At 43.1% G+C, this 13,305-nt stretch overlaps 2 protein-coding genes across 5 annotated transcripts in view; one reads left to right on the top strand and one right to left on the bottom strand.

Annotated features, from left to right (window-relative positions):
- Positions 1-222: 222 nt before the first annotated feature.
- On the bottom strand, positions 223-8,889 carry LOC106590312 (U6 snRNA-associated Sm-like protein LSm5). Its single transcript, XM_014181193.3, has 5 exons — positions 8,819-8,889; positions 5,937-6,032; positions 4,974-5,001; positions 4,819-4,891; positions 223-543 (listed from the first exon to the last, which is right to left on the bottom strand). Exons 1-5 carry the CDS (start codon positions 8,862-8,864, stop codon positions 511-513), a joined length of 276 nt encoding a protein of 91 aa, XP_014036668.1. The 5' UTR covers positions 8,865-8,889; the 3' UTR covers positions 223-510.
- Positions 7,589-13,305, top strand: part of avl9 (AVL9 homolog (S. cerevisiase)) — a 32,633-nt gene continuing 26,916 nt past the window's right edge. The window contains exon 1 of one of the 4 annotated variants that reach the window (XM_014181189.3): positions 7,589-7,612. Coding sequence is in view for 3 of the 4 variants with exons in the window: in XM_045711053.2 (XP_045567009.1) it covers positions 10,145-10,228 (84 nt within the window). In the remaining variant the exon portion in view is untranslated. Of the gene's footprint in view, positions 7,613-8,841; positions 10,229-13,305 lie in introns of those variants that run through there. The other 3 variants (XM_045711053.2, XM_082970725.1, XM_014181186.3) reach the window with 3 other exon arrangements.

A 13,305-nucleotide genomic window follows, 5' to 3' on the forward strand; every position in this document is an offset into this window, starting at 1 on the left:
AAAACTTCCAGCTGACTTCTAGGGAAGACGCACCATAACGAACGTCGTCCCCGCAGTAGAACTGTGCCGATTTTTAACAAGTAAAATCATTGGGAAATGAACAGAAAATGACGGCCGACGTTTTGTGGTCAAAGGTGAAAGGACAGCCACCCGCTGGGCATGGCTGACATTTGTGTTGGTCTGTCTTGTCCTTTTATGAGCTACAAATGAACACACTGGGGGTTGTTTAATTCCAATGATTACTCGATTCATTTATAAGGGGAAAAAAAGTGTAGTTCCACTACATGGTAGAAATGGTTTACATGTCAAAGGTCAAACCAACTGTTGCTCTGTATACACATTATCAAGGCTTCATTAGGGAAAAACACTTGTTACAAAAATCTTCTCAAAACTGAAAGAAAGAACCAAAAATATAACATTATCACAAACTGGTTAATGTAAGTACTGACAGGAAGGCAAGTATACATCCACAAGAACATAAAAAGTTTCAGAAAACCTCTGCTTCTTTTTTCATACTTCAGGTCCTTCGCCTCCAGGTATGAGCTAGAACAGAAAAAGTAGTGACAATATCAAATGTATTTGTCACATACACATGGTTAGCAGGTGTTAATGCAAGTGTAGCGAAATGCTTGTGCTTCTAGTTCCGACCATGCAGTAATATCTAAAAAGTAATATAACCTAACAATTTAACAACAACTACCTTATACACACAAGTGTAAAGGAATGAATACGAATATGTACATAAAAATATATAAATGAGTGATGGCCGAACGGCATAGGCAAGATGCAGTAGATGGTATAGGGTACATATGAGATGAGTAATGTAGGGTATGAAAACATAAAGCGGCATTGTTTAAAGTGGCTAGTGGTACATTACATCAAGATGCAGTAGATGGTATGGCGTACAGTATGTACATATGAGATGAGTAATGTAGGGTATGAAAACATTATATAAAGTGGCATTGTTTAAAGTGGCTAGTGATACATTTAATTACATCAAGATGGCAAGATGCAGTAGATGGTATAGCATACAGTATATACAGATGAGATGAGTAATGTAGGGTAAGTAAACATTATATAATATAAAGTGGCTAGTGATAAATTGATTACATACATTTTTCCATTATTAAAGTGGCTGTTGTTGAGTCAGTATGTTGGCAGCAGCCACTCAATGTTAGTGATGGCTGTTTAACAGTCTGATGGCCTTGAGATAGAAGCTGTTTTCCATCTCTTGGTCCCCGCTTTGATGCACCTGTACTGACCTCACCTTCTGGATGATAGCGGGGTGAACAGGCAGTGGTTCGGGTGGTTGTTGTCCTTGATGATCTTTTTGGCCTTCCTGTGACATTGGGTGGTGTAGGTGTCCTGGAGGGAAGGTAGTTTGCACCCGGTGATGCGTTGTGCAGACCTCACTACCCTCTGGAGAGCCTTCCGGTTATGGGCGGAGCAGCTGCCATACCAGGCGGTGATACAGCCCGACAGGATGCTCTCGATTGTGCATCTGTAAAAGTTTGAGTGTTTTGGTGACAAGCTGAATTTCTTCAGCCTCCTGAGGTTGAAGAGGCGCTGCTGCGCCTTCTTCACCACGCTGTCTGTGTGGGTGGACCATTTCAGTTTGTCCGTGATGTGTACGCCGAGGAACTTAAAACTCTCCACCCTCTCCACTACTGTCCCGTCAATGTAGATAGAGGGCTGCTCCCTCTGCTGTTTCCTGAAGTCCACGATCATCTCCTTTGTTTTGTTGACATTGAGTGTGAGGTTATTTTCCTGACACCACACTCCAAGGGCCCTCACCTCCTCCCTGTAGGCCGTCTCGTCGTTGTTGGTAATCAAGCCTACCACTGTAGTGTCGTCTGCAAACTTGATGATTGAGTTGGAGGCGTGCATGGCCACACAGTCGTGGGTGAACAGGGAGTAGAGGAGAGGGCTGAGAACGCACCCTTGTGAGGACCCAGTGTTGAGGATCAGCGGGGTGGAGATGTTGTTACCTACCCTCACCACCTGGGGCAGCTCGTCAGGAAGTCCAGGACCCAGTTGCACAGGGCAGGGTCGAGACCCAGGGTCTCGAACTTAATGACGAGTTTGGAGGGTACTATGGTGTTAAATGCTGAGCTGTAATCGATGAACAGCATTCTTACATAGGTATTCCTCTTGTCCAGATGGGTTAGGGCAGTGGGCAGTGTGATGGCATTAGCGTCGTCTGTGGACCTATTGGGTCGGTAAGCAAATTGGAGTGGGTCTAGGGTGTCAGGTAGGGTGGAGGTGATATGATCCTTGACTAGTCTCTCAAAGCACTTCATGATGACGGAAGTGAGTGCTACAGGGCGGTAGTCATTTAGCTCAGTTACCTTAGCTTTCTTGGGAACAGGAACAATGGTGGCCCTCTTGAAGCATGTGGGGACAGCAGACTGGGATAAGGATTGATTGAATATGTCTGTAAACACACCAGCCAGCTGGTCTGCGCATGCTCTGAGGACGCGGCCGGGAATGCCGTCTGGGCCTGCAGCCTTGCGAGGGTTAACACGTTTAAATGTTTTACTCACGTTGGCTACAGTGAAGGAGAGCCCGCAGGTTTTGGTAGCGGGCCGTGTCAGTGGCACTGTATTGTCCTCAAAGCGAGCAAAAAAGTTGTTCAGTCTGTCTGGGACCAAGACATCGTGATCTGCGACGGGGCTGTTTTTTCTTTTGTAGTCCGTCATTGACTGTAGACCCTGCCATATACCTCTCATGTCTGAGCCGTTGAATTGTGACTCCACTTTGTCTCTGTACTGACGCTTAGCTTGTTTGATTGCCTTGCGGATGGAATAGCTGCACTGTTTGTATTCGGTCATGTTTCCGGTCACCTTGCCCTGATTAAAAGCAGTGGTTCGCGCGTTCAGTTTTGCGCGAATGCTGCCATCAATCCACGGTTTCTGGTTGGGGAATGTTTTAATAGACGCTGTGGATACGACATCGCCGATGCACTTGTTAATAAACTCGCACACCGAATCAGCGTATTCGTCAATATTGTTGTTCGCCGCAATGTGGAACATATCCCAGTCCACGTGATCGAAGCAATCTTGAAGCGTGAAATCCGATTGGTCGGACCAGTGTTGAACAGATCTGAGGGCGGGAGCTTCCTGTTTTAGTTTCTGTCTATAGGCTGGGAGCAACAAAATGGAGTCGTGGTCAGCTTTTCCGAAGGGAGGGCCTTATATGCGTCGCGGAAGTTAGAATAACAGTAGTCTAGGGTTTTGCCCGCCCTGGTAGCACAATCGATATGCTGATAGAATTTAGGGAGGCTTGTTTTCAGATTAGCCTTGTTAAAATCCCCGGCTACAATAAATGCAGCCTCAGGATATGTGGTTTCCAGTTTACATAGAGTCCAATGAAGTTCTTTCAGGGCCGTCGATATGTCTGCTTGGGGGGGAATATACACGACTGTGATTATGATCGAAGAGAATTCTCTTGGTAGATAATGCGATCGGCATTTGATTGTGAGGAATTCTAAGTCAGGTGAACAAAAGGACTTGAGTTCCTGTATGTTGTTATGATCACACCACGTCTCGTTAATCATAAGGCATACACCCACGCCCTTCTTCTTACCAGAGAGATGCTTGTTTCTGTCGGCGCGATGCGTGAAGAAACCAGGTGGTTGTATCATTATATCATGCAGCAAGTGTTTGATAAGTTCAGCTTGAAATACCACGACCTGCGCTATCGAATTGAAAGAGGGCAGTCACGTGTGTTTGCGAAGACAGAAGATTGAATACCGGTGTGTGGGCTCATGTGGAAGGAAGCATTACTGTTAACCCTTTAACTGTATCTAATTGAAAAACATGTTGAAACAATTTTTTCACCTTAAATTCCTATTACTAACAACTCAAATGAACATCCAATAGTATTTTCTTTTCTACTTGATGTTTATTTTGGAATCAACAGAGCTCTCTATCAGGTGGTTGAGAAGACAAACGGTCATACCAGTAATACCATACTCTAATGGCAATTTGCATAGCAATTTTAGTAATTTCAACAATATTACAAAAATGACTTTAGGTCTGCTTTTATAGGTAAGTATTAGCTAAGCAATGTAAAATAAGGTCACATTATGTTAATTGTGTATGCCCAAACATGAATATTCAATTACATTGAAATGAATACATTTTCAGGTGGTGTTTCATGGAATGTCCCTCAAAATAGTTAATTTAAAATAAGCCAGATTCTTCCACATCTTCAGACTACATTTTGAGATATTTGAAAATGTGCATATTTTTTATTACTGTAGTAGTTATTTTATAGGTCGACCTTAAATGTGAATATTGATTAATTTACCATATTGGCCATGAAATGTGCTTTAACGAATTGATGTTGCCTAATATAGTTTTGTCAACAATTTATATTTTAACCAAAATAGGTATTTTTATTTAAAAAATGTACCTACCCTATTCTTAGTCCACCATACTTTTACTGACATAAAATGTAAAAGAGCTAAAAATAGCAGTTAAACTATTTATTTTCATATTCCTACTCTTCAAGGTCTCTACTAACAGGAATGTTGCAATATTAATCCCTCACCAACTGAATTCCTGCCTTTTATCCCATATCTTTAGTGATTGAGTTTTCTTATAGCCCTCTAAGTGGGCAAAGTTAGAGTGCCACAACACTGAACCCAAAAATATACAAAATAATGTAAAGTGGTGCTGGGGGAGATGACCAATTAAGTTCAAGTGTAGGTTGTTTTCATATCCACTTATAAATCCATTGTCAAAACATGCTCTACCAGCCGGTTGAGAATAGGGTTAAAGGGTTAAGCAAGCAGCATGACCTCGTTATACCTACCATGGTGATGTTGTTGCCATTGAGTAGGATCTGGTCCAGTTTGGTTATCCTTCTTCCCTCCGGTGTGATTTCACTAAAATACACAGTCAGCAAGGAGAAGGATAAAACATGTCCAGAATCGTCAGATATGAAAGGATTTAGGTGAAAGTACTTACAATTCTGTCACGTCCTCCAACACCATGTCTGAAGCGATGGGTGAAGGATCAACTGTATATTTACTGACAATATACACTGAACAGAAATATAAACGCAGCATGTAAATCGTTCGTCCCATGGTACATGGGCTGAAAAAAGTGATATCAGAAATGTTCTATATGCACAAAAAGCTTATTTCTCAAAAATGTTGCACAAATTTGTTTACGTCCCTGTTATTGAGCATTTCTCCTTTGCCAAGATAATCCATCCACCTGACAGGTGTGACATATCAAGAAGCTGATTAAACAGCATGGTCGTTACACTGGTGCACCTTGTGCTGGGGACAATAAAAGGTCACTAAAATGTGCAGTTTTGTCACACAACACCATGCCACAGCTAACTGCAGGAATGTCCATCAGAGCTGTTGCAAGATAATTTAATGTTAATTTCTCTACCATAAGCCGCCTCCAACATCGTTTTAGAGAATTTGGCAGTACGTCCAACCGACCTCACATCCGGAGATGGCGTTGTGTGGGTGAGTGGTTTTCCGATGTCAACGTTGTGAACAGAGTGCCCCATGGTGGGGTTATGGTATGGGCAGGCATAAGCTACGGACAACGAACACAATTGCGTTTTATCGATGGCAATTTGAATACAGAAAAATACTGTGACGAGATCCTGGGGCCCATATTTTTATGCATCTGTTGGTCACATATACCATATCTGTATTCCCAGTCATGTTTAGTCCATAGATTAGGGCCTAATGAATTTATTTCAATTGACTGATTTCCTCATATGAACTGTAACTCGGTAAAATCAATTAAATGATTGCATGTTGCGTTTATATTTTTGTTTAGCATAAAGGACTACAGTAACAATGTTTGAATTGAATAGATTGCAAAACTACTGCTGAAATGCAAAACCTTCTTTACAATGAACGACAAATAATGAGACGTTTTGTAGGACATTTCCAGAAAGGATACTGACAAAATCATCAAAACCCAACAGGGTGCCGACAATTTCTTTGTCGTTTTTCATGACAATATGGATTCGGGAACCTATACATTTGTCCACGAGCTCTGGAAGAGAACACAAAGAGGAGATGTTGAAATCACATGATTACTTGCATGACCTATATATATCCTACCCTGCCTTTCTAAGGTCTTCGAAAGCCAAGATAACAAACAGGTTACCGACCATTTCGAATCCCACCGCACCTTCTCCACTATACAATCTGGTTTCCGAGCTGGTCATGGGTGCACCTCCTAAACGATATCATAACCGCCATCAATAAGAGACATTACTGTGCAGCTGTCTTCATCGATCTGGCCAAGGCTTTCGACACTGTCAATCACCACATTCTTATTGGCAGACTCAACAGCCTTGGTTTCTCAAATGACTGCCTCGCCTGGTTCACCAACTACTTCTCTGATAGAGTTCCGTGTGTCAAATCGGAGGGCCTGTTGTCCGGACCTCTGGCAGTCTCTATGGGGGTGCCACAGGGTTCAATTCTCAGGCCGACTCTCTTCTCTGTATACATCAATGATGTCGCTCTTACTGCTGGTGATGCTCTGATCCACCTCTACGCAAACGACACCATTCTGTATACTTCTGGCCCTTCTTTGGACACTGTGTTAACTAACCTCCAGCTTCAATGCCATACAACTCTCCTTCCGTGGCCTCCAACTGCTCTTAAATGCAAGTAAAACTAAATGCATGCTCTTCAACCGATCATTACCCGCACCTGCCCGCCTGTCCAGCATCACTACTCTGGACGGTTCTAACTTAGAATATGTGGCTCTATGGCCTATTTATTGCCTTTACCTCCCTACTCTTCTACATTTGCACACACTGTACATAGATTTTTCTATTGTGTTATTGACTGTACGTTTGTTTATGTGTAACTCTGTGTTGTTGTTTTTGTTGCACTGCTTTGCTTTATCTTGGCCAGGTCGCAGTTGTACATGAGAACTTGTTCTCAACTGGCCTACCTGGTTAAATAAATGTGAAATAAAAAATAAAAGGGGATTTATGGGAGCCTAGACAGACGCTAGTGGGCGCTATTCTCCACTATCGTCTGGACTCAATGATACACTCATGTCCCCCGGAAACCACTTTGTACATAAAACATTCTCCATTCAGGCTGCATAAGTGTTGTTTCCTCAACGTGATTTAATGGTCCGCCAGCTTAAAAAAGGGGGAAATATGCCTACCGTCTTAATAAAACACAATTTTCCACGACCATTTTAGGATGTTCTGACAACTTACGTATGTTGCATACCAAGTTCAGCCAATCAGGTTGCAGTCTTTTGTTTACCCCTGGCGGTGTTCAACATCGGGAAGTAGCATTAGTCACTCTAGCCCAGTGGAGGAAAATAGTGTTTTATTAAGACCGTAAGCATATTTTTCAGTTTTGTTTTTCACCAACGGGCCATTAAATCAAGTTAAAGAGGAAACCGACAGCTTTGCAGCCTGAATGTTGAATGACTCATGTATGAACCGGTCGCCAGGGGACGAGTGTATTACCAGCAGTGCACATTAATGTATGACGCCATTTTGCAAATGACGTAAGGAATAATAGCGCCTTCTAGCGGTTTTTAAGATTAAATTGTCAACCCCAGGTAGCCCAGTTGCTCGATCGAATCCCTGAGCTGACAAGGTAAAAATGTTGTCTGCCCCTGAACAAGGCAGTTAACCCACTGTTCCTAGGCCGTCATTGTAAATAAGAATTTGTTCTTAACTGACTTGCCTAGTTAAAGAAAGGTTAAAAAAAATATATATAATAACTTTATTTGGCAGTTAAAGATGCACTATGCAGAAATTGCTCCACCATTTCCTGGTTGCTAAAATTCAAATAGTTCACCTAATTTCAGTTCGTGACAAAACAAGCTATGCATAGTGTAGAGAATCATTGTACCATCGTGAAATATCTTTTCCATAACCAACATTTTATTTTCATCTGTTTGAAGCTGGTGTACAAAACCAAAAGTAAAAGACGCAATAAGAACAGAAAGCATAGAAATAAAACAGAGACCAGATCTACCGCTTCTTAGACTTGCTTTCAATGAGAATGACAGATCTATAACCCATTTCTATGTGAATTTAGTAGGGTCACCCAAAAAGTTATATATTGCAGCTTTAATATAGTCCTTTTTTATTTAATCTCTTGAGATGGGAAAACTTGTTTATGAAGTTCAACATATGCTCTTTATGACAATGTTAAAGAGATTAAATCCTTTTCATATTTCTTTTTTTACCAAGTTACACTTCTCAAAAGGCACTGAATTGATGGAACGACCATGCTACCACAGAACAAAAATCGTTACATCTATCGTAGAAATTGTTATACATTTTTTTTTAACATTCATTGAGGCAAACAAAGGAAGTGCAGCATGTGTCCCTCCCTTCTGAACAGTTTAACGTTGGTTTGTAGTTTCTACATGATCAGAGTTATTGAAATTTGAATAGTTTGATCATGCACTTCGTTGATGGTCCCTAACTTGTTGCGTTGACCATGCGCTAGGCTGCCTACACCGTTGCTGTGCGATTATTAAACTAGGGTCAGAATCGGGGAAAATGAAAACCTCTGAAATGTTGTACACATTTTTTTCTTTCAAAAAGAGCGTAAGGTCTGTAGCTCAAATCGTTAACGAGCGATTGGTGTTTGAACGTCCGAATGTCGAATCTCAAACCAACTTTACCAGTGCTATACCTTAGCAATGCGGACATGCTACTGCTAACATGACTCCTGCATTTCATATCTGTCAAAAGTGTAACTGTCGCAACATGACTTCAAACGTTAACAACGTACTTGGTATCTGTAAAGCTAGCTGGACATTACAATTATTAACAAAATCAAACAAACCAAGTGGGAGCAACTGTGATGGATTTGTAGCTGGGGTGGCCGCCATGTTTAGTTTGAAAAAGACGGAAGTAATCGATTGAAAAATGGACGATAGGAATCATCAGACTACAACAGTCGAACACAGACGGTGGTACCCGTCGTTTGGTGCGACGCAGACTCGGTCTGCCCTGCTGAGTCTTCACCCGACAAAGTCCAGTGATCATGTTGCAGCAGTGTGAGGGGGATTTCTAGATGTGAGAAGTGTGCAGAAGGGCATGAGACAAAGGAATGTCTAGTATCGGTGGAAAAGGTGTGTGTTAACTGTAGGGGTGCCCATGGTGCTGGAGATCAGAAGTGTCCGGTGAGAGAAAGGCAGGTTGAGGTTGCCAGGATCAAAGTGGTACAGAAGGTGTCATATGCTGAGGCAGTGAAGATTGTAGTAGAGGAAGATTGGTCCAGAGCGAGGGATCCGAACGATCCCTGTGAGTAGGCCAAGGCCAAAAGAGAGTGATAGGAATAACATGTGTTTCAATAAGGTTGGTTTCTTTAACGTTCATAGCCATGGCTATCAACTGTACTGCAGAAATGGGACGTAAATCACAGAACATAAATGTTGTGGTGGCAGCTGCAGAGAAGTACTTGGGTGTACGAGATTTTACTGCAGAAGAGTTAGGTGTGTTTAATTCGTGTCCTGTCCTCCCAGGCTGCCATCCTGGTGACGGATCAGTTAGGGCCGAGTAGTGGAAGGCAACGGGTGTAGGTTTCTTCATTTTACCCCGTCCCCGTCCCTTTTCCTTCCATTTTTTTGTGTCACAGTGTAATGCATGTACACTCCAGAACAGTAGGCGGGCAACAAAGGGCTAGATGAGAGAAATAGATTAGTAAGGAGGCCGATCGGCCTTAAACTCCACTACAGTAGGTGGCGGTGTATGCACCTTTCAGTTGGTTGCGATCCGCCAATACAGATTTAAAGAAGAATTGCACTCATTTCTATTTTTTACTCCAGCGCTGCGCTGTTTTGTATTACGATCAATTAAGATTTAAAGGAAATAATCATTTAACAGCCCAAACAGAACATAAAAAAAGTTGACGTGATGCATTCCGTGGGCCAAATCGTGTGAAAGACTGGTGAAAGCAATGCACAAGCGGTGGCGTTACATTTGAACGACGTCATCCTACTACTGCAACCTGACTGGGACAGACGAAGAGGAAGAGAAAATCCATTGCGTTGATTGTGTGACTGCGGACGTTGATTCGAGGAGCAGAAGCAGCACCGCCCGTTCCAACCCTGTTTACATTGATATCTCAAGTGAAAAACAACACGTAACTGCCCGAATATCTGCGGCCATGGAGTCGCATGGCAAAGAGGAACTCAAGGGACCAGTGTTGCATATCGTGGTGGTCGGATTTCACCACAAGAAAGGCTGTCAGGTACGTCAAGCTCGGGTGGCATGCTAACTAGCTCCTTGTGCCCGTTTTATTAGTAGCAGAGAATGCACTGGAGAGCTAGGCTACACAACACGTCGAGCATTGGGTAATGCCTGGGTGAGGGTGCGAGTGAAATGGGTATTTGACTGATCAGCAACAACAACAACCCACCCAGGGACCTTTCCTGTCCTGTTCTACCTACCAGTGGTTGATAGACACACTGCTGCTTGGAAGGAAGTCATTGATCACTTGTTGCTTATGGAAGAGCTCTTATGGGGTAGACCAGGAGGGTATTACTAACACAGCATCTTCTTTACATAGCTAACACAGTTGTAAACAATCAGAGACAACCTTGTTGGTTTACCTAGAATTCATGGTAGTGCATGGTGAAGTCATGCTGTGTTGTGATGAAGCCTAGCTAGATGTATGTGGGCCCAGAGGCACACTGATAACAGGTTCATGTAAGAGATGGTATGATGCCTGTGCACCATTTATCAACTGCAATCAATGCCAAGTACTGAAACTGTGCATTAATTTGCACTTTTAACTGACTTGAGATTTCATCTGAGATCTTGTCTCTCCATGGCTCATTAACTCACTCTTGGCCAGAGGTTTGTATTTCACCCAGACAATGTTTGCACTAATTGCCTATACCGCCTCAGTTCTGTGACTGTGTTAAATCACCTATTAGTGGCAAATCCAAAGAGATCCACAGTCACAATGTTGCAATGTTGTTGTCACTGTGATTTTGGTTTTTAGGGATTAGGATCAAGTTTAGAGAGTCACTGACAAGTGAAGGAGAGCTTGACAGACGCTGCATATAATGTTCACAACAAGGCCTAAGGGCAGTGTTTACACCTGGTTAGTAACCTAGTGTGTGTGTGTGTGTGTGTGTGTGTGTGTGTGTGTGTGTGTGTGTGTGTGTGTGTGTGTGTGTGTGTGTGTGTGTGTGTGTGTGTGTGTGTGTGTGTGTGTGTGTGTGTGTGTGTGTGTGTGTGTGTGTGTGTGTGTGTGTGTGTGTGTGTGTGTGTGTGTGAAATTAACAGGGACAAGAAGATTATTGCAATAAACTTGAGTTATCTACAGAGCTTCTGAAGAGGAGGGGCTATCCCTCCAGAGGTACACAAATAGGCCAGCAGTCTCCCATAAAGAACGGATGGGGAGATTTACTGCACATGTTTTCAACAAACACAATTTGTCCACAGGCCTTGCTGTATGTGTGCGAGTTATGCTCATTACCTCCTGCTCAATAAAATAGCCCAGCCTACTGCACGCGCATAAGTCTTAAAAAAACAAAAGAATCCTAGGCTCTGACTTGTTTTTCATTGCAGCCACAGACTGGGAAAAATATTCTTCTTCAATTTATATCAGGCTCTGTCAGTTTCTGTTCCGGTAAAGCCATCTTAGCCATCTGTTAGTACCCTACCATCTTAGCCATCTGTTAGTACCCTACCATCTTAGCCATCTGTTAGTACCCTACCATCTTAGCCATCTGTTAGTACCCTACCATCTTGGCCATCTGTTAGTACCCTACCATCTTAGCCATCTGTTAGTACCCTACCATCTTAGCCATCTGTTAGTACCCTACCATCTTAGCCATCTGTTAGTACCCTACCATCTTAGCCATCTGTTAGTACCCTACCATCTTAGCCATCTGTTAGTACCCTACCATCTTAGCCATCTGTTAGTACCCTACCATCTTAGCCATCTGTTAGTACCCTACCATCTTAGCCATCTGTTAGTACCCTACCATCTTAGCCATCTGTTAGTACCCTACCATCTTAGCCATCTGTTAGTACCCTACCATCTTAGCCATCTGTTAGTACCCTACCATCTTAGCCATCTGTTAGTACCCTACCATCTTAGCCATCTGTTAGTACCCTACCATCTTAGCCATCTGTTAGTACCCTACCATCTTGGCCATCTGTTAGTACCCTACCATCTTGGCCATCTGTTAGTACCCTACCATCTTGGCCATCTGTTAGTACCCTACCATCTTGGCCATCTGTTAGTACCCTAGCATCTTGGCCATCTGTTAGTACCCTAGCATCTTGGCCATCTGTTAGTACCCTAGCATCTTGGCCATCTGTTAGTACCCTAGCATCTTGGCCATCTGTTAGTACCCTAGCATCTTGGCCATCTGTTAGTACCCTACCATCTTGGCCATCTGTTAGTACCCTACCATCTTGGCCATCTGTTAGTACCCTACCATCTTGGCCATCTGTTAGTACCCTAGCATCTTGGCCATCTGTTAGTACCCTAGCATCTTGGCCATCTGTTAGTACCCTAGCATCTTGACCATCTGTTAGTACCCTAGCATCTTGACCATCTGTTAGTACCCTAGCATCTTGGCCATCTGTTAGTACCCTAGCATCTTGACCATCTGTTAGTACCCTAGCATCTTGGCCATCTGTTAGTACCCTACCTTTCATGCACCGCAGAGACCAACAGCCTGCTGCAAGACGTTCAACAAGACAACAACAACCACTTTGTTACTGGCTGCTCTCCACCTTACTGCCTGCCCCTTTGTCCTGAAGAAAGTTTGCCTGTTTCAGAGCTCTCGGAGACCCAGCTGCTGCTCATTCTGACCGGCGGATAAAAGGGGGTGGTGTGTGCGTGACAAACAGGCCCAAACCCACCCCCTTCCCCCTTGTGATCACTACCACCAAACCTGTTAAAAACAGACCAGACAGAGGATTTTCTTTGTCAGGTAATAGCCTAGGTGTTCACTCGAGGTGTAGGCTGCATCACAAAGGGCACTCTATTCCCTTTTATAGTGCATTACTTTTGACCAGAGTCCTAAGGGCCCTTGTCAAATGTAGTGCACTATGTAGGGAATATGGTGGAATTTGGGACACCGTCAGGGAGGTGAAGTGGTATTGTTTGTTACCTGATAGGCGAGCTACTGGGTTAGACTGGGTATCACTAGATTAGGTTCTTGTCTTTCTGGGGGGGGGGGGGGGGGGGGTGCTCGTTGACTTTGTCTCTCTCTTTCTCTCTGTCTATCAATTCATTTCAAAAGGCTTTATTGACATGAGAACATGTGTTTATATTGCCAAAGAAAGTGAAATAAACAAAAG

Source organism: Salmo salar, chromosome 29 (genome assembly GCF_965601325.2).
Source record: "Salmo salar chromosome 29, fSalSal1, whole genome shotgun sequence".
In the NCBI taxonomy this organism is placed as follows: domain Eukaryota; kingdom Metazoa; phylum Chordata; class Actinopteri; order Salmoniformes; family Salmonidae; genus Salmo; species Salmo salar.